At 43.0% G+C, this 20,919-nt stretch overlaps 1 protein-coding gene across 1 annotated transcript; it reads right to left on the reverse strand.

Annotated features, from left to right (window-relative positions):
* Positions 1-9,980: 9,980 nt before the first annotated feature.
* Positions 9,981-16,118, reverse strand: LOC124178696 (cytochrome b-like). The gene is given in 2 exon segments (XM_046562258.1): positions 9,981-10,432; positions 15,407-16,118. Coding segments are annotated over 2 exon segments (816 nt in total). The 5' UTR covers positions 16,103-16,118; the 3' UTR covers positions 9,981-10,312.
* Positions 16,119-20,919: the final 4,801 nt, after the last annotated feature.

A 20,919-nucleotide genomic window follows, 5' to 3' on the forward strand; every position in this document is an offset into this window, starting at 1 on the left:
TTATTTATTGAATTTCATATTTTTAATTTTTAAAAATTAATTATTCTTTAATTTAAGAAAAATAATTTATTTAAATAAATCATTTTTTATTCTATTAAATTATATAACTCAATTACCTCCATTTATATTCTATTATATTAATGTATAAAAAGATAAGCTAATTAAGCTAATGGGTTCATACCTCATAGATAAAAATTTTAATTTCTTTCTTTTTATATAAAATGCCTGAAAAAGGGTTATTCTGATAGAATAAATTATGTAATATTGTAATAATTACTTTTATAGTTTATTTTATAAATTATTATAATTTTTAATGATAAATTTAATTTTTTTTTAAAAATTTATACAATCAATTAGTTTAAATAAATATTTTTATTTAATATTAATTTTTGGTATTTTGATTACTATTAATTCTTCATCATGGATTGGTGTTTGAATAGGTATGGAAGTAAATTTATTATCATTTATTCCTTTATTAATAAATAGTAGTAATAAATTGTCTAAATTTTATAATTCTTCAATAATATATGTATTATATCATTCAAGTTGGGGCTTCTTCTTTTTTATTTATAAGAATTTTAATAATAAAAATGAGTTTAATTTTTATGAATATAAATTTTTTTATGATATTATTACAAATTAGATTAATTTTAAAATTAGGAGCTAGGCCATTTCATTGATGGTTGGTGAAGATTATTAATAATATTAGATGATTAAATTGTTTTTTTATTTTAACTATTCAAAAAATTGCTCCTTTATTTATTTTAATTAATATTATTAATAGACTAATTATTTATGCATCAATAATTTTGTCTGGATTTATAGGTTCATTATTGGGGTTAAATCAAATTTCATTAAAATTGATTATAGCTTATTCTTCTATTAATCATATATCTTGAATGTTTATGTCAGTATTGATTGATTTTTATATTTTATTAATTTATTTAATAATTTATTCTTTAAATAATTTAATAATTTGTATGTTTTTTAGTTACTTTAATATAAATTATTTGAATCAAGTTTATAAATTTAATAACATAAGATATTTTATGAAGTTTATAGTTATAATAATATTTATATCAATAGCTGGTATTCCACCTATATTTGGTTTTATTCCAAAGTTTTTTGTTTTTATTTTAATAGTAAATAATAAATTTTTTATTGAATGTTTTATGTTTATTATTTTTACATTAATTGTTTTATTTTATTATATAAATTTAATTTTACCTACTTTATTATATTTAAAATTAATATTTAAATTAAATTTAAATAATTTTATATTTAATTTTTATTTTTTTATAATTATTTTATTTGATGTTTTTATTATATTAATAATTTATTTTATTATATTATATTTTAATATATAATTTTGAAAAATTTTTATAATTTTAAATTTGCAATTTAATGTTATATATTTAACTATAAAATTAAGATTTTAAGTTAATTAAACTAATAACCTTCAAAGTTTTAAATAAAAATTTGTTTTTAAATCTCATTTTATTAATAATAGAGTTAAACTATTTCTAAAGATTTCAAAAATCTTTGTGCTTATTACACTAAATAATATATATATATATATATTATAATTTTTATTTATTTTTATTAAAGTTTGATTTTGGTTTTTATATTAGTATTATTATTTTTTTGCATGTATTTTTTTAATTAATTAGAAATATTTTTTTGCAGCATTTAATTTTAATAATTAAAGAAATTTAGAATTATGAATAATATAAAAGTATAGACAAAAAAATTGTGCCAGCAGTAGCGGTTAAACGTTTTATACAAATTAATGTTTTTAATTAATAAATTGCATTAATTTATTTATATTTAATTAAAAATAATTTTATGGTGAAATAAAATTATTTGATTATAAATATATATATATATATATATATATATATATATATATATATATATATATTATTTTATGAAATCTAAGATTTAAACTAGGATGAGATACCCTATTATTTTAGATGTTAATATGATATTTTAATAATTAATAGGTATGTTCTTTAAAATTAAAAAAATTGGCTGTATTTAAAACTAATTAGGGGAATTTATTTATCAAACGATAATCCACGATAAATTTTACTTTAATTAATTGAGTTTATTTATTTTCGTTAACAGAATATTTTTTTAAAATTATTAATTTTCATTAAATTTTATAGAAATTTTATTTCAGATCAAGATGTAGCTTATATTAAAGTTTAAATGAATTACAATAAAAATTTTATTTTTGGATATTAAATTGAAATATTTATTTAAAATTGGACTTAATAGTAAAATTTAAAATTATATTTATTTGAATTGAGAATTAAATATGTACAAATCGCCCGTCACTCTCATTATAAAATGGGATAAGTCGTAACAAAGTAAATATACTGGAAAGTGTATTTAGAATTCAAATTACTTAGAAGGATTTTTTTATTTACAATAAATTAAATAGTTGTTTAATTCAACTTAATTTGAAATTAATAAATTATATTTTTTATATTTAAAATTTCTTTTATTAATAAAAATATTTTTATTAAATTTATAATTTTAGTATTGTTAAAAGAAAAAATAATTTAAATTATAGTTTAATTGTATATTGATAGAAATTTGAAATATTTTGAAAAAAAAATTTTTAAAAAAGTATATTTTATTTATTGTACCTTGTGTATCAGGGTTAATTAAAAAAATAATATAAATCAATATTTTTCTCGAATTGAAAAGATCTATTTAATTTTAAATTATTTTTAATGTTTAATAATTATTTTTAATTTTTAAATAGAAATGAAATGTTTTTCGTTTTCTAAGTTATCTAGTTTTTTGATAAATAAATTTAATTTAAATATCATTATTAATTATTTTAATTAATAAAAATAATTATTTTTGATATAAAAGTTTTAAGGGATTAGCTTTAATTCTTAATTTTATAATTTATTTTAAATTATATAAAATTATATTTTAGGCTTAGAATTAGTTTTAATTTGAAAATTGTAATAATTTTATAAATTATATATATATATATATATACATAAATTTTATTTTTAATTTAATTTTTTATTAAAATAATTTAATTAATAATTATTTGATTTAAATGATGATTAAATTAGTAAATATTATAATTATTTGTAAATATAAATTTATATGATAGTTAATTATAAGGAATTCGGCAAAAAATTAATTCGCCTGTTTAACAAAAACATGTCTTTTTGATAAAACATAAAAAGTCCAATCTGCTCAGTGAAAATTTTAAATAGCCGCAGTATTCTAACTGTGCAAAGGTAGCATAATAATTTGTTCTTTAATTTAGGACTAGAATGAATGATTTGACGAGATTTTTTTTTTTTTTGTTTTTTTTCCGAGGAGTTGCGGAATCCAAGTTACGGATTCGCGCCAGTCATACGGGCTAGCGCGGATGTGGGACTCCAGGGTGGCCTACCCACTAAACCGCCACCTCCTGTGCAACGCTCCCAGCCAGGAACTATGGTGATATTACTTCTAGCTGGGAGCTCTGTCGGTGTGTTTTGTCAGTCTGTCCGTCCGTCCGTCCCGTGCAGGCAGTCCGTCAGTTACGTTACGTCAGGCAGCCGTCCGCGTTCTTACGTCGTAAAATTGTCTCTGTGTAGGTGGCAACAAGTTGCCACCTTTCTGTACTATGGAGCATCACCCCGACAATGTTGTCGGGAGTGATGCCTCCGACGACCGTCTCCAGTCTCTGTCGCAGTTCTGTCCAGCGGTCACATTCGAAGAACGTGTGTTCCGCGTCGTCTCGTTCGTGTCCGCAGTACGTACAGTTGGGCGTCCGTACTCGGTTCAGGTTGTGTAAGTATCGTCTGAAGTAGCCATGGCCCGTCAGAAGCTGGGTGACGTAAAAATTCACATCCCCAAACCCCCACTGGATCCACGGTCTCAGGTCCGTAATGAGTCGTCTCGTCCAGTTTCCCGTTGTGTCTTCCGTCCACCGTTCCTGCCACGTCTGTATCGTCGCGTCTCTTTCCGTCGTTGCCGCGTCCCGTCGGGTCACGTCCGCGTCTCTTCCGTAGACTCTTTTGCGCTCGAACGCGAGAAGGTCTATGGGAATCACGCCTGCCACCACCAGAACGGCCTGTGCTGAGACCGTACGATAGGAACAAGCGATCCTCAACGCGCTTCGTCTCTGTACCGTCGTCATTGCGTGACAGTATTTCTTAGTCTTCAGGGAGTCTGCCCAGATCTCCGCACCGTAGAGGAGAATCGAGTTCACCGTCGACATCAAAAGTCTCCGTTTCCCTGGTCTCGGTCCGTTCGTGTTTGCCATCAGGTGGCTTAGGGATGCTATCCTTTCAGCCGCCTTCTGAGCCGTTCGTCGTATGTGAGGCCAGAAGGTCATCTTCGTATCCAGGGTCACCCCCAGGTACTTGACTTCCCCTCTGGTCTCGATCTCGTCCGTCCCGACCGTCATGCGTAATGTCGTCGGTATTCGTCTCCTGGTGAGAAGCACCAGTTCTGTCTTTTCCGTCGCGAGTTGCAGTCCGTGGTCAGTCATCCACCGTCCGACTCGTCTCATCGTCTGGTTCAGTGCGTATTGTGCCAGATCTGGAGTTCGCTCGACTATCACTGCCGCCACGTCGTCAGCGTAAGCGACCAGGCGAACGCCGAGCGGAAGCTCCAGTCTGAGCAGGCCGTCGTACATCCCGTTCCAAAAGTCGGGTCCTAGTATGGAACCTTGAGCGACCCCCGCGGTAATCTGTCGCGTCACTTAGCCTTCGGTCGTTTCGTAAGTCAGTCGTCTGTTCCGAAGGTAGTCTTCAACAACTCGGAGCAAGTAAAGCGGGACCCCGAAGTCGCCTCTCAGCGACCCTAGGATATCCACCCACCTGGCCGAGTTGAAGGCGTTCTTAACGTCAAGTGTCACCAGCAGCGCGACGGGTCGCACAGCGTGGCAATGTCTGTCTGTCGACCGGAAGGAGTCAACCACCTCTTGGATCGCTCCAATCGTTGATCGACCCCTCCGGAAGCCGAACTGCTGGTCAGAGAGGCCTCCGCCGTCCCGTATCGCGTCCGTAAGTCGTGGTCGCAGAAGCTGTTCGTACAGTTTCCCTGTCGTGTCCAGTAAGCTCAGCGGCCGGTAGGCCGACGGCGTGCTGGGGTCACCCTTACCCTTTGGGATAAGGACCAGCCTCGCCACCTTCCACCGGTCGCTGAATGTCCCTGTCGTAAGGCACGTGTTGTAGAGGTCGAGAAGTATCTCCGGCCTCAGGCTCGCCATCAGCCGAAGAACCTCCGCCGGTACCCCGTCCGGTCCTGGCGCCTTACCCCTCTTCATCGCTTTGGTCGCTCCGACGAGCTCCTCGGCGGTGAAGACGGGGGGCGCCGCCGTCTCGTCGTCGTTCGTCGCGTCCGTACGCGTCGGGTGCGTCGGGAACAGTCCGTCGACGATCCGTCGTGCGGTTTCAGCATCCTTGAGTTCTGGCGGGATCCGGGCCCCCAGCCTACCGGTCACAATCTTGTAACCGGCACCCCAGGGGTCGCGGTCCACCTCCTCGCAGAGCTTCTTCCAGCATCGCGTCTTGCTGTCTCTGATGGCGTACGTCAGTCGTTTCCGTTCAGTCTTGTACTCGGCCTGAAGGGTTTCCCTTTCGGGTCTCCCTCCAGCCCTCGTAACCCGTCGTCGTTTTGCCAGGCAACTCTTCCGCAGCTCGGCTATCTCGTCCGTCCACCAGTATTGTGGTGGTCTGTTACGTCCGTACCGTCGTTTTGGCATTGTGCTGTCGCACAGCCGCGTCGTCAGTTTGGCCGTCTCGTCCGCTAGTCTTTCCGCCCTTTGCCGGCCAGTCAGCTCTGGGGGGACGTCGGTAGTTGGGGCCGGCGCTGCCGCCAGCTCCGCCGAGAACTTCAGTATGTCGAGTTTGTCTACGTTCCACCGCGGGGGGTGCCGGGTCCTCGTCCGTGTCGTCCTTGTCTCTCCTGCCACTTCGAAGGCGATGTACTGATGATCGCTGGCCGTGTAGCCCTCGAGCACCCGCCACCGCCCTATCCGTGGCAGAGTTCTGTCCGTCGTCATCGTTACGTCCGGGATGGAGTCTCCAAATCCCGGCCGTCTGTACGTTGGTACGTCTCCTGTGTTTGCCACTACTAGGTCCAGCCTTGCGGCCATCTCCAGCAGCAGCCGTCCGCGTCTGTTCGTTGCCGTCATGCCCCACTCGACCGCCCTCGCGTTGAGGTCCCCCGCGACCACGAGGTCCCCGGGCAGGTCCCTGAGTCCGTCCTCGAGGAGCGTAACCTTCGCCCGGAATTCCGCCGCAGCGCAGTTTGGGGTCAGGTAGACGCTGACGTAAGTGATAGCGCCCACCCTAGCCCAGACGTAGTCGTCCCCGACGCCACGAGCGGTTATCCGGGCTCGGGCAGCACCCCTCACCCAGATAGCCGCTGTCTTGGTCTCGTTCGTAATCCAATCCTGTGTTTGTCGCACCCTGTACGGCTCGCACAGGATCAGAATGTCGGCGTCGTGTTCGTCTGCTATCTGTGGTAGTAGCATGTCTGCTGTCCTACTACGGTTCAGGTTGCCCTGAACTATCCTGTCCGTCTTCCGGCCTGCTTCTTGCACTCCTCCAGCGCAACCCGGTACACCGCGCACCTCCCGGAGCCCGCGACATGCGCCGCATCGCCGTGTCCCGCCTCGGCGCACAGTGGGCAGGCCGGTCTGTTTTTGCAGTCCGTGGCGTAATGTCCTGTCTCGCCACATTTCCTGCAGCACTTCGTCCGGTCTGTATTTTTGCATTTTGCCTTCGTGTGCCCGTATCCCAGGCACTTGTGGCATTTCGTCACCGTCAGTCGTGGTCGGACGCGGCAAGCTACCCATCCAATCCCGATCCGTCCCCGGCCGAGCAACGCTCTGGCTTCTTGCGACTCTAGGTCGCATACGGCCATAAACTGCTCCGCCCGGTTCGGACCGAAGATATGGACCCCAAAGTCCGCGTCTCGTCCCGTCTCTCGTCGCAGTGCCTGTATCACGTCGTGTCTGGTCGTGACACAGTCAAGATCCATGATCTCCAGTTGAAACCTGAAGGTCCCGGTCCTGACGTTGCCTGCGTCGCCGACCGCGTCCTGCAGGACGCGTCGGAAGTCGTCTCGTCCGTTGGCGTCTGTCTTTATCTTCAGGAGACACAGACCATTCTTCGTCTTCCTGAGAGTCGTCACTTTAACGTGACTCTTCGCAGGGTCGACCGTGGTCCGTATCTTCCTGACGATGTCGGAGTACGTCGTGTCGTTCCCGGATTTGACGAGCACCGCCGTCCCCCAGTGTTTGGGAGCCGCTCTGCGCCCCTCAGCCCCGGCCGTCGTGTCCGTTGTCGCGTTCGTCTCGTCCGTCCGCGTCTTCCATTTCTTTTTTTTCTTGTTTTTCCTTGTGACTGTCTGCCAGTCAGCGACCGGTTCCACAACCGTTGCCCTCTTTTGAGAGGATTCCGGAGTGGTTCCAGTCGCCTCCCGTTTCCGTTTCGTCCGCGGAGTGTTTTGTGTCCGTTGGTCAGTCTCAACGTCCGTCTCCGTCGTCTCGTTGTCCGTCTTGTGGTCTTTCGGGGCTGCTTTAGCGCGCCTGTTAAGCGCAACGTCGGCAGCCTCGAGAATGGTCTTTATGCCCAGTTTGACGGACATACTCATGTTTTTTTGGATGGCCGCTGCCTCGGCCATCCTTGTCGCCGTACTGTGGATCAGTGACAATAGGTCCGTCAGGTCCATATCGTCCGTGATTCGTGTCTTCGTGCCGATCCCGGATACAGCGGAAGCGCAACTCGCTCCGCTGCCCGTGCTCGACACGCTGTCCGTCCTGTCTCGTCGTTGGTGTCCCAGTATCGTCCTGTCCGCTGTTCCAGTTTTCGTGTCCGCTGTCTTTGTTACCGTCTTTGTCACCTGGTCCTTGCACAATTTGCGGCCCTCAGAATCCGTGCCGCTGCCATGGGCCACCGGGGCTTTCACCCGATCGGAACCCAGGGTGGATTTCCCCTGTGCTGGGGCTACCACCTGAGGTAATTCGTTGTTTACCTCATGCATCTCCATAAAAGTTCCTAAGTGCTACGGGTCTCTCGGGGGCGCGACTCCCCGTACCGCGCCGGAACATAGCACGGCCCCTGAGGTCGCCTCGGGGGCCTTCCGTCGGACTTGTGCCGACTTCCGTCCCCTCCGACTTACTAGAAAACCCCGGGGTTGTCACTTCCCGAGCGGACCAGGTTTTTACGCCCAATCCGCCTCCTGAGGCCGCCTCGGGGGCCATCCATTGGGCCTGGGCCAACTTCAGTCCCCCTTGACTAACTCGATGTACGCGGGGTCGTCACGTCCCGAACGAGGGATTTAACCCCCCCGCCACCTGCGGTAGATTTGACGAGATTAAGACTGTCTTATAATTATTAATTATTGAATTTAATTTTTGAGTTTAAAAGCTTAAATTTTATTAGAGGACGTGAAGACCCTATAGAGTTTTATAATTAAATTTATTTTATTAATAAATTTATTTTTATGAAATAAATATAATTATTTTGTTGGGGTGATAATTAAATTTAATAAACTTTTTATTTTTTTTTTAACATCAAATAATGAATTTTTGATCCTATATTTTAGATTATTAGATTAAATTACCTCAGGGATAACAGCGTTTTTTTTTTTAAAGTTCTTATTGACATAAAAAATTGCGACCTCGATGTTGGATTAAAATTTATTTTGGGTGTAGAAGCTTGAAAATTTAGGTCTGTTCGACCTTTAAAATTTTACACGATCTGAGTTCAAACCGGTTTAAGCCAGGTTGGTTTCTATCCTTAATTTTATTAAAAGTTTTTCGTACGAGAGGACCATAATTTTGAATTATTATAATTTTATTCAAAATGAATTTTATTAAATTTGTTAACTATTTTGGCAGATTAATGTAATAAATTTAGAATTTATTTATGTATATTTTATTATACAATTAGTAATTTATATTAATGAATTGATTATAGTTTTTTTAAGAAGATTAATTTTACTTATTATAGTGTTAGTTAGAGTAGCTTTTTTAACTCTTTTAGAGCGTAAAGTTTTAGGTTTAATTCAAATTCGTAAAGGACCTAATAAAGTTGGAATCGTTGGTATTTTACAGCCATTTTCTGATGCTATTAAATTATTTTCTAAGGAGTTCTCTATTCCTTTAATATCAAATTTTTTCCCTTATTTTTTATCTCCTTCAATTATATTAATATTAATATTGATTTGTTGAATAACAATACCTTATGTTACTAATTTTCATTCATTTGATTTTAGTTTAGTATTTTTTTTATGTTGTTTAGGTATTGGGGTATATCCTATTATGATTTCTGCATGATCTTCAAATTCTAAGTATTCTTTTTTGGGAATATTACGTACTGTTGCTCAAACAATTTCTTATGAAGTTAGTTTAGTTATAGTGATTTTATCAATTTTATTTTTAATTGAAGGTTATTCTATAAGTTTGTTTGATTTATATCAAGAATTTATTTGATTTATTTTTTTAACTTTTCCTTTAAATTTAGTTTGATTTATTATTTGTTTAGCTGAAACAAATCGAACACCTTTTGATTTTTCTGAGGGGGAGTCTGAATTGGTTTCTGGGTTTAATATTGAGTATAGAGGTGTAGGATTTTCATTAATTTTTTTATCTGAATATTCAAGAATTTTATTTATAAGTATATTATTTGTTTTGATGTTTTTAGGGGGTGATTTATATAGTTTAATTTTTTATTTAATAATGATTTTTATTAGATTCTTATTTATTTTGATTCGAGGAACTTTACCCCGGTTACGTTATGATAAATTAATGATAATAGCTTGAAAAAAAATTTTACCTGTTTCATTAAATTATTTAATTTTATTTATAGGTTTAAAATTTATATTTTATTCTTTTTTATTATAAATTATATTAAAAATTTAATTATTTAAGTTTAAATCAATAAAAGATTTAAAACTTTTATATTATGTTTTCAAGACATAAACTTATTCAAGTTCATTGATTTGTTGATTTAATTTAATTTAATAAAATGTCTCATATTTTTGTTAGTGTAGGATAAATTAAAAAATAAAAGAAGTATATTAATGTTAAAATTTGTCCAACAATAATAAATGGATTTTCTACAGGCCTTATTCCAATTCATGTTAATATTAATACAATTCTAATAAATATTCAAAATATAAATTGTCTAAATGGGTAAAAATTTAATCCTTTGAAATTTATTATTTTATAAAAAGGTATAATTAATAATATTAAAATAGACATTAGAAGAAGAATTACACCTCCTAATTTATTAGGGATAGATCGTAGGATTGCATATGCAAATAAAAAATATCATTCAGGTTTAATATGAGGAGGAGTAATTATAGGATTAGCAGGGGTAAAATTATCTGGGTCTCTTAATATATTAGGATTTATTAAAATAATATAAATTAAGATAAAGTATATTAAAATTGTTGGTTTCCGGGTTATGCGTAAGTGAAAAGCACAGTTGAAAAAACAATCTGACTAGTTTAATTTATAGGTAATTGAAGTGTGAAACAGTACAAGGTATATATGTTATGTGTTTACGCGTCAGCGGTCACGACAAGTGTAAAGAGATATTCAAAAATACAAAGGTATCTAGCACGTGAGGCGTGCAATGTATATAGGTTTCAATAGATGTCAGCACGTCATCGATTTGGCTGGAAGATAGAGTGTCGTTCTATTCTCAACACTTCCCCTCAATCGATCGACCAGCTTTCTGAACGATTTGCTTTACCCCATGTTCATAAGCTCACGACATCTTCGATGTTTCACCCCGTTCAGTCCCTTTGTCATGATGTCGGCAGTCATCTCCTCCGTCGGCAGGTACTTCAATTCAATAACTTGGTCCCTGACTGCTCTTCGGACATAGTGTTGTCGAATTTCTATATGTTTACTTCTGGAATGAAATACAGGATTAGCAGCTAAATTTTTAGCTCCCTGATTATCGTTGAAAATAACGGTTGGTGATTTTTGAACTTCATCCAGTTCTCTCAAAAATCCTCTAAGGTACGAGGCTTCCTTTGCTGCTTCAGTGAGCCCCATATACTCTGCCTCAGTAGATGATAAAGCAACAGTTCGCTGCTTTCTCGCCTCCCAGGTGATCGGTCCATTCCCCAGTACAAAAATTATGCCCGTGTATGATCGTCGATCAATCGGACACGACCCCCAATCAGCATCGACGTACCCCTCGAGTGTTCTCTGATCTTTTCGGAAGACAATTCCAAGGTCAGTAGTTCCTCTAAGGTATCGAAGCACCCTTTTTGCTCCTTTCCAGTGTTCTGCTGAGTACCCCGTATTGAACTGGCTAAGCCAGTTTACAGTAAAAGCTATGTCCGGTCTCGTGCTCACGGCCAAGTACATCAGGCAGCCGATCAGCTCTCTATACGGGTACAAGTCTAGCTTCTCTTTTGGGCATTCTTCGATCTTCTCTAATTTGGTGTTAGGTTCCATCGGCGATCCGACTGACTTGCAGTCCTTCATCTTAAACCTTTCCAAAATCTCTTCGCAATATGCTCGTTGAGAAATTTTTATCCTCCCACTCTGATCAGTGAATTGCAAGCCTAGACATTGTCTTACTTCTCCAAGATCCTTGATCTCGAACCTCTTCTTAAGTCCTTGCTTGATGTCCTGCATCCCGTTCAAGTCCTTCGATGCCATCAATATGTCGTCAACATAAACCAGCATGATCATACAGTCCGTTCCTCGCTTTGCAAAGTATACGCAGTTGTCAGCCTGTAAAGACTGCATTCCAAGTTTATTCAAAACTGTGTTAAGTTCTTTATTCCACTGATGACCTGCTTGCTTTAGTCCGTACGGGGCTTTCTCTAGCTTGCAGACCTTTTCTCCACGACTGATTTCCTTGATCATCTTTGTCATGGCATCTTTGTCGTAACTTTTTCCCTGCTTTTTCTCCATTCTTGCAGCTATTTCAGGCAGTGATTCAACAAATAATTTCGGTATTTCCATGAAAACGGTTTCTTCCAATTTTGCGTTCAAGAAGGCAGTAGCGACGTCGAGATGATGAATTTTCATTCCTTTCATCATGGCTGTTGCTACAAGTATTCGTACAGACGACATTCGTGCCACGGGTGCGAAGGTTTCTCTGAAGTCTATTCCAGGGCGTTGATTGTAGCCCTTAGCTACCAATCGAGCTTTCCTTCTCACCGGCAATCCATCGGTTCCATACTTATTGCAGAGTACCAGTCTGCATCCAATGGTGCTTCGATCCTGCGGTCGGTCCACCAGCTTCCAAGTGTTGTTTTCCAGTAATGCCACGAATTCATCAACTATGGCATTTCTCCACTCGTGTGCCTCATTACTAGCTAAAGCGTCTTTGATAGATACTTCGGCCAGGCTTGCTTGTGGGTCGTCTGCTTGATCCTTTTCGGTTTGTGTCTGCGTCGGAATCATGTTATATATCTTCTTTCTTCTTCCCCTAGAGCCAGTGCTCACTAGTTTTGGCCTACCAGGTCCTCTTCTAAGTTCTTCCGGCTGTGGTTCCTCGAAAAATCGGTCCTCTCTTGTCAGGTTGTCTTGTAGGTTGGACTGGTCTCCCAGTGCGTCGATACTTTCTTCGAATACACTGTCTCCAGATGAACTATTATTTTCTGAAGAGTCAGTACTGTCATCGACAATTGCTTCAGCTTCCTCATAATCACTTTTCTCCGATGTTGGTCGGTTTTCAGTTGAAGTTGTGCTTGCAGGTGTCAGTTCAAACTTTATAACCCCTCTTTCATATGTACCTCCTTCTGAGGGCCTACTGGTATCTTGTTCTAGAGGTATTTTTCGTGCAGCAGCTTTCATGTTTTTCATTGACAAACTGGACGATTCCAGAAATTTCACGTCTCGAGTTGATATAATCTTCCTTTCATTCAACATCCAAACTCTGTAAGCCTTACATTCTTTCGAATATCCTATGAAGATACATTCCTTTCCACGAGGGTCAAACTTACCCTTGCCAGGAGTTTTATCAAGCATAAAGGCTCTGCATCCAAACGTCTTCAGATACGAGAGGTTTGGCTTTCTCCCAGTCCATTTTTCAAAAGGCGTTGCACCTTTCAGTATACTCGAGGGACATCTATTGCGAAGGTAGTTCGCGGTGGCTACTGCTTCCGCCCAGAAAGATCCAGTCAGCTGAGACTCGATGAGCATGCAGCGTGCCATATCGTTGAGTGTACGATTTTTCCGTTCCGCCACCCCATTCTGCTCAGGTGTGTAGGGCACAGTGAGCCTCCTTTCAATCCCGTTTTTCTGTAAATATTCGTCAAAGTCAGTATTACAGTATTCCCTTCCATTGTCTGACTGTAAGCATTTTATCATTCTGCCCGACTGTTTTTCAACTGTGGCTTTATAATTTTTAAAAACTTCGAAAACATCGCTCTTCTTTTTCAAAAAATATACTTCGCACCACCTGGTGCTGTCCTCAATGAACGTTACATAGTACCATGCGCCTCCATGTGATTGTTTACGCATCGGTCCACTTACATCAGAATGCACCAATTCGAGCAATTCTGTTTCTCTTGAGGATTCTTTCGGAAAAGGAGCACGAGTAAATTTACCCTGCATGCAGATTTTGCAAGGAGGTAGCTTCTCATCCTTCCTCATTTCTATTCCCAGGATGTTTCCTTTACTGACCGCCTCGACCAGGTCCTTCTCGTTCAAATGTCCTAGTCTTGTATGCCACTTTTCCAGCATCGACTTTTCCTCACAATCAGTACCATCGGCGCTCCATGCGTTCTGGGACTCTTCTCGCAGATAGTACAGGCCATTCACTCGTTCTGCGATCATCGTAATATTTCCATCCTGATCTCGCACTAGGGCGTCGTGTTTCCTGAAAGTGACTTCGTGATGTTTGTTAGTAATTTTCCCAACAGAGATCAAATTTGTCCTCAGATCAGGGACATATAGGGTCGTTTCCAAGTTGAGCACAGTCTTATTAATTCCATTATCAGCTACAACTTTTACAGTTCCCTCCCCTTTGATTTCTGTACATGAGTTACTTGCAAGATTCAGTGATTTGTGTTCAGACTTACTCATATCGATGAATTTGTCAACATCCCCACACAAGTGTGAGGTGCACCCACTGTCGAGGCACCAAGTACCCTGTGGTTTAATTGGGTCAACCTTTAGTGCGGCTTCCTGCGTTGGAATTGCAATGTAGCTCATTTCAGCGTTGGCGCTCATGGGCTGCGTGTCCTTCCTCCTTCCGCAATCTGCTGCTTTATGTCCAACTTTTCCGCATCTATGACATCTAAATTTAAACGACGACGTACCTTCGGATGTGTCCTCCTTCCCCTTGTTCGCATGTGGTTTCCCTTGCCATTTTTTCTTAAAACGACCGCTTTTGTTCGCCAACATGGCGTTTGGTACAGCTTCCGGCGTTCTTCCCTTTCTCGCGTCGCATTCTTCTAGAATCTTCACCTTCAATATTTCTGGTTCGGGCAAAACGTCTCTCGTTTCGATCGCACAGCGAAAATTCTCAAAAGCTTCCGGTAAACTATACAGTAACATAATCGTCAGTTGATCTTTATTGATTACTACATCCATTTCCTGCAATTTACCTACAATGTCGAAAAATTTTCGCACATGATCACGTACATCGTCACTTTCGGCCATTTTGTGTAGGGTCAGCTGCTTAAGCAGCGCTGCCTTTTTGGCAGGCCCGCTTGACTGGTACACTGATTCTAATTTTGTCCAAACTTCACGTGACGTTTTGCAACCTTTTATTTGTTGTAATTCTGTGGGGCTAATCGCGAGTATAATGTCCGAACGCGCTTTTCTGTCCATATCGTCCCACTCTGCCGCAGCTGTACTCGCTGATACATCTCCCGGTTTCACATCGGGTCGGGCCTTTTCACCGCTCACATATTTCCACGTTTCATTTTTAATTAGGATAGCTTCTGCCTGAATTCTCCACGTATCATAATTATCTCTATGCAGTGGTTCGATACGCACTATATTACCGGCACTCATGGCTGTTTTTCGCGAAATTTCCGATTTCTTCGAAACGCGCTTAGCGGATCGAACACGTGATCGCACAGTCACGATCGCAGATTGTTCTCCTTTTATTTTTACACTGAGCTAAACCCTTTTTCACTTATGTTTTATTTTATAAACAATACTGGGCCCATAACCTGTTGGTTTCCGGGTTATGCGTAAGTGAAAAGCACAGTTGAAAAAACAATCTGACTAGTTTAATTTATAGGTAATTGAAGTGTGAAACAGTACAAGGTATATATGTTATGTGTTTACGCGTCAGCGGTCACGACAAGTGTAAAGAGATATTCAAAAATACAAAGGTATCTAGCACGTGAGGCGTGCAATGTATATAGGTTTCAATAGATGTCAGCACGTCATCGATTTGGCTGGAAGATAGAGTGTCGTTCTATTCTCAACAAAAATAAATCCTACAATGTCTTTGAATAAAAAATAAGGTTGAAATGACATTTTATCAATATCACTATTAGTTCCTAAAGGGTTTCTTGATCCTGTGTTATGTAGAAATATTAAATGAATAATTGTTATTATAATAATAATAAAGGGAATAATAAAATGAAGAGTAAAAAATCGTGTTAGTGTAGCATTATTAATAGAAAATCCTCCTCATAATCATTGTACTAAGAATTCTCCTAAATATGGAATTGCTGAGAGAAGGTTAGTAATTACAGTAGCTCCTCAAAAAGATATTTGTCCTCAAGGTAATACGTATCCTAAAAATGCGGCTGCTATAGTTAATAATAATATTGTTGTTCCTGTAATTCAAGTTGGTTTAAGGTTGAATGATCCAAAAAATATTCCTCGTCCAATATGTAAGTATATACAGATAAAAAATATTGAAGCACCATTTGCATGTAAATTTTTGATTATTCAACCATTATTAATATTTCGGTAAATATGGATAATTCTATCAAATGCTATTTGAATATTAGGTGTGTAATGTATAGCTAAAAAAATACCTGTAATTAGTTGGGTTATTAAACATAATCCTAATAATGAACCAAAATTTCATATTGTTGTAATATTTGATGGTGTTGGTAAATCTACTAATGATCCATTTATAATTTTTAATAAACTATTTTTTAAACGTAAAGGTAGCATTATAAAGTTTTCCGTAAAGATCCTAAATTGATATTAGAAATTTTTACAACAATAATTAATGTAATAAATAAATAATTTATTATTATGAATGAAATAATATAATTTGGTTTATTAAATAATTTGTTTAATGATATTTTAGTTAATATATTTCTATTTAATTCAATATAAGATAATTTTATTGTATCTTCAAACGTAAAATTTCTTTTATTATAATTAATTTTTTTTTTTTTTTTTTTTTTTTTTTTTTTTTTTTTTTTTCCGAGGAGTTGCGGAATCCAAGTTACGGATTCACGCCAGTCATACGGGCTAGCGCGGATGTGGGACTCCAGGGTGGCCTACCCACTAAACCGCCACCTCCTGTGCAACGCTCCCAGCCAGGAACTATGGTGATATTACTTCTAGCTGGGAGCTCTGTCGGTGTGTGTCTCGTCAGTCTGTCCGTCCGTCCGTCCCGTGTCGGCAGTCCGTCAGTTGCGTTACGTCAGGCAGCCGTCCGCGTTCTTACGTCGTAGGATTGTCTCTGTGTAGGTGGCAACAAGTTGCCACCTTTCTGTACTATGGAGCATCACCCCGACAACGTTGTCGGGAGTGATGCCTCCCACGACCGTCTCCAGTCTATGTCTCAGTTCTGTCCAGCGGTCACATTCAAAGAACGTGTGTTCCGCGTCGTCTCGTTCGTGTCCGCAGTACGTACAGTTGGGCGTCCGTACTCGGTTCAAGTTGTATAAGTACCGTCTGAAATAACCGTGGCCCGTCAGAAGCTGGGTGACGTAAAAATTCACATCCCCAAACCCCCTCTGGATCCACGGTCGCAGGTCCTTAATAAGTCGTCTCGTCCAGTTTCCCGTTGTTTCTTCCGTCCACCGTTCCTGCCACGTCTGTATCGTCGCGTCTCTTTCCGTCGTTGCCGCGTCCCGTCGGGTCACGTCCGCGTCTCTTCCGTAGACCCTCTTGCGCTCAAACGCGAGAAGGTCTATGGGAATCACGCCTGCCACCACCAGAACGGCCTGTGCTGAGACCGTCCGATAGGAACAAGCGATCCTCAACGCGCTTCGTCTCTGTACCGTCGTCATTGCGTGACAGTATTTCTCAGTCTTCAGGGAGTCTGCCCAGATCTCCGCACCGTAGAGGAGGATCGAGTTCACCGTCGACATCAGTAGTCTCCGTTTCCCTGGTCTCGGTCCGTTCGTGTTTGCCATCAGGCGGCTTAGGGATGCTATCCTTTCAGCCGCCTTCTGAGCCGTTCGTCGTATGTGAGGCCAGAAGGTCATCTTCGTATCCAGGGTCACCCCCAGGTACTTGACTTCCCCTCTGGTCTCGATCTCGTCCGTCCCGACCGTCATGCGTAATATCGTCGGTATTCGTCTCCTGGTGAGAAGCACCAGTTCTGTCTTTTCCGTCGCGAGTTGCAGTCCGTGGTCAGTCATCCACCGTCCGACTCGTCTCATCGTCTGGTTCAGTGCGTATTGTGCCAGATCTGGAGTTCGCTCGACTATCACTGCCGCCACGTCGTCAGCGTAAGCGACCAGGCGAACGCCGAGTGGGAGCTCCAGTCTGAGCAGGCCGTCGTACATCCCGTTCCAAAAGTCGGGTCCTAGTATGGAACCTTGAGCGACCCCCGCGGTAATCTGTCGTGTCACTTGGCCTTCGGTCGTTTCGTACGTCAGTCGTCTGTTCCGAAGGTAGTCTTCAACAACTCGGAGCAAGTAAGGCGGGACCCCGAAGTCGCCTCTCAGCGACCCTAGGATATCCACCCACCTGGCCGAGTTGAAGGCGTTCTTAACGTCCAGTGTCACCAGCAGCGCGACGGGTCGCACAGCGTGGCAATGTCTGTCTGTCGACCGGAAGGAGTCAACCACCTCTTGGATCGCTCCAATCGTTGATCGACCCCTCCGGAAGCCGAACTGCTGGTCAGAGAGGCCTCCGCCGTCCCGTATCGCGTCCGTAAGTCGTGGTCGCAGAAGCTGTTCGTACAGTTTCCCTGTCGTGTCCAGTAAGCTCAGCGGCCGGTAGGCCGACGGCGTGCTGGGGTCACCCTTACCCTTTGGGATAAGGACTAACCTCGCCACCTTCCACCGGTCGCTGAATGTCCCTGTCGTAAGGCACGTATTGTAGAGGTCGAGAAGTATCTCCGGCCTCAGGCTCGCCATCAGCCGAAGAACCTCCGCCGGTACCCCGTCCGGTCCTGGGGCCTTACCCCTCTTCATCGCTTTGGTCGCTCCGACGAGCTCCTCGGCGGTGAAGACGGGGGGCGCCGCCGTCTCGTCGTCGTTCGTCGCGTCCGTACGCGTCGGGTGCGTCGGGAACAGTCCGTCGACGATCCGTCGTGCGGTTTCAGCATCCTTGAGTTCTGGCGGGATCCGGTCCCCCAGCCTACCGGTCACAATCTTGTAACCGGCACCCCAGGGGTCGCGGTCCACCTCCTCGCAGAGCTTCTTCCAGCATCGCGTCTTGCTGTCTCTGATGGCGTACGTCAGTCGTTTTCGTTCAGTCTTGTACTCGGCCTGAAGGGTTTCCCTTTCGGGTCTCCCTCCAGCCCTCGTAACCCGTCGTCGTTTTGCCAGGCAACTCTTCCGCAGCTCGGCTATCTCGTCCGTCCACCAGTATTGTGGTGGTCTGTTACGTCCGTACCGTCGTTTTGGCATTGTGCTATCGCACAGCCGCGTCGTCAGTTTGGCCGTCTCGTCCGCTAGTCTTTCCGCCCTTTGCCGGCCAGTCAGCTCCGGGGGGACGTCGGTAGTTGGGGCCGGCGCTGCCGCCAGCTCCGCCGAGAACTTCAGTATGTCGAGTTTGTCTACGTTCCACCGCGGGGGGTGCCGGGTCCTCGTCCGTGTCGTCCTTGTCTCTCCTGCCACTTCGAAGGCGATGTACTGATGATCGCTGGCCGTGTAGCCCTCGAGCACCCGCCACCGCCCTATCCGTGGCAGAGTTCTGTCCGTCGTCATCGTTACGTCCGGGATGGAGTCTCCAAATCCCGGCCGTCTGTACGTTGGTACGTCTCCTGTATTTGCCACCACTAGGTCCAGCCTTGCGGCCATCTCCAGCAGCAGCCGTCCGCGTCTGTTCGTTGCCGTCATGCCCCACTCGACCGCCCTCGCGTTGAGGTCCCCCGCGACCACGAGGTCCCCGGGCAGGTCCCTGAGTCCGTCTTCGAGGAGCGCAACCTTCGCCCGGAACTCCGCCGCAGCGCAGTTTGGGGTCAGGTAGACGCTGACGTAAGTGACAGCGCCCACCCTAGCCCAGACGTAGTCGTCCCCGACGCCACGAGCGGTTATCCGGGCTCGGGCAGCGCCCCTCACCCAGATAGCCGCTGTCTTGGTCTCGTTCGTAATCCAATCCTGTGTTTGTCGCACCCTGTACGGCTCGCACAGGATCAGAATGTCGGCGTCGTGTTCGTCTGCTATCTGTGGTAGTAGCATGTCTGCTGTCCTACTACGGTTCAGGTTGCCCTGAACTATCCTGTCCGTCTTCCGGCCTGCTTCTTGCACTCCTCCAGCGCAACCCGGTACACCGCGCACCTCCCGGAGCCCGCGACATGCGCCGCATCGCCGTGTCCCGCCTCGGCGCACAGTGGGCAGGCCGGTCTGTTTTTGCAGTCCGTGGCGTAATGTCCTGTCTCGCCACATTTCCTGCAGCACTTCGTCCGGTCTGTATTTTTGCATTTTGCCTTCGTGTGCCCGTATCCCAGGCACTTGTGGCATTTCGTCACCGTCAGTCGTGGTCGGACGCGGCAAGCTACCCATCCAATCCCGATCCGTCCCCGGCCGAGCAGCGCTCTGGCTTCTTGCGACTCTAGGTCGCATACGGCCATAAACTGCTCCGCCCGGTTCGGACCGAAGATATGGACCCCAAAGTCCGCGTCTCGTCCCGTCTCTCGTCGCAGTGCCTGTATCACGTCGTGTCTAGTCGTGACACAGTCAAGATCCATGATCTCCAGTTGAACCCTGGAGGTCCCGGTCCTGACGTTGCCTGCGTCGCCGACCGCGTCCTGCAGGACGCGTCGGAAGTCGTCTCGTCCGTTGGCGTCAGTCTTTATCTTCAGGAGACACAGACCATTCTTCGTCTTCCTGAGAGTCGTCACTTTAACGTGACTCTTCGCAGGGTCGACCGTGGTCCGTATCTTCCTGACAATGTCAGAGTACGTCGTGTCGTTCCCGGGTTTGACGAGCACCGCCGTCCCCCAGTGTTTGGGAGCCGCTCTGCGCCCCTCAGCCCCGGCCGTCGTGTCCGTTGTCGCGTTCGTCTCGTCCGTCCGCGTCTTCCGTTTCTTTTTTTCCTTGTTTTTCCTTGTGACTGTCTGCCAGTCAGCGACCGGTTCCACAACCGTTGCCCTCTTCTGAGAGGATTCCGGAGTGGTTCCAGTCGCCTCCCGTTTCCGTTTCGTCCGCGGAGTGTTTTGTGTCCGTTGGTCAGTCTCAACGTCCGTCTCCGTCGTCTCGTTGTCCGTCTTGTGGTCTTTCGGGGCTGCTTTAGCGCGCCTGTTAAGCGCAACGTCGGCAGCCTCGAGAATGGTCTTTATGCCCAGTTTGACGGACATACTCATGTTTTTTTGGATGGCCGCTGCCTCGGCCATCCTTGTCGCCGTACTGTGGATCAGTGACAATAAGTCCGTCAGGTCCATATCGTCCGTGATCCGTGTTTTCGTGCCGATCGTGGATACAGCGGAGGCGCAACTCGCTCCGCTGCCCGTGCTCGACACGCTGTCCGTCCTGTCTCGTCGTTGGTGTCCCAGTATCGTTCTGTCCGCTGTTCCAGTTTTCGTGTCCGCTGTCTTTGTTGCCGTCTTTGTCACCTGGTCTTTGCACAATTTGCGGCCC

The sequence above is a fragment of the Neodiprion fabricii genome, chromosome 1, assembly GCF_021155785.1.
Source record: "Neodiprion fabricii isolate iyNeoFabr1 chromosome 1, iyNeoFabr1.1, whole genome shotgun sequence".
In the NCBI taxonomy this organism is placed as follows: domain Eukaryota; kingdom Metazoa; phylum Arthropoda; class Insecta; order Hymenoptera; family Diprionidae; genus Neodiprion; species Neodiprion fabricii.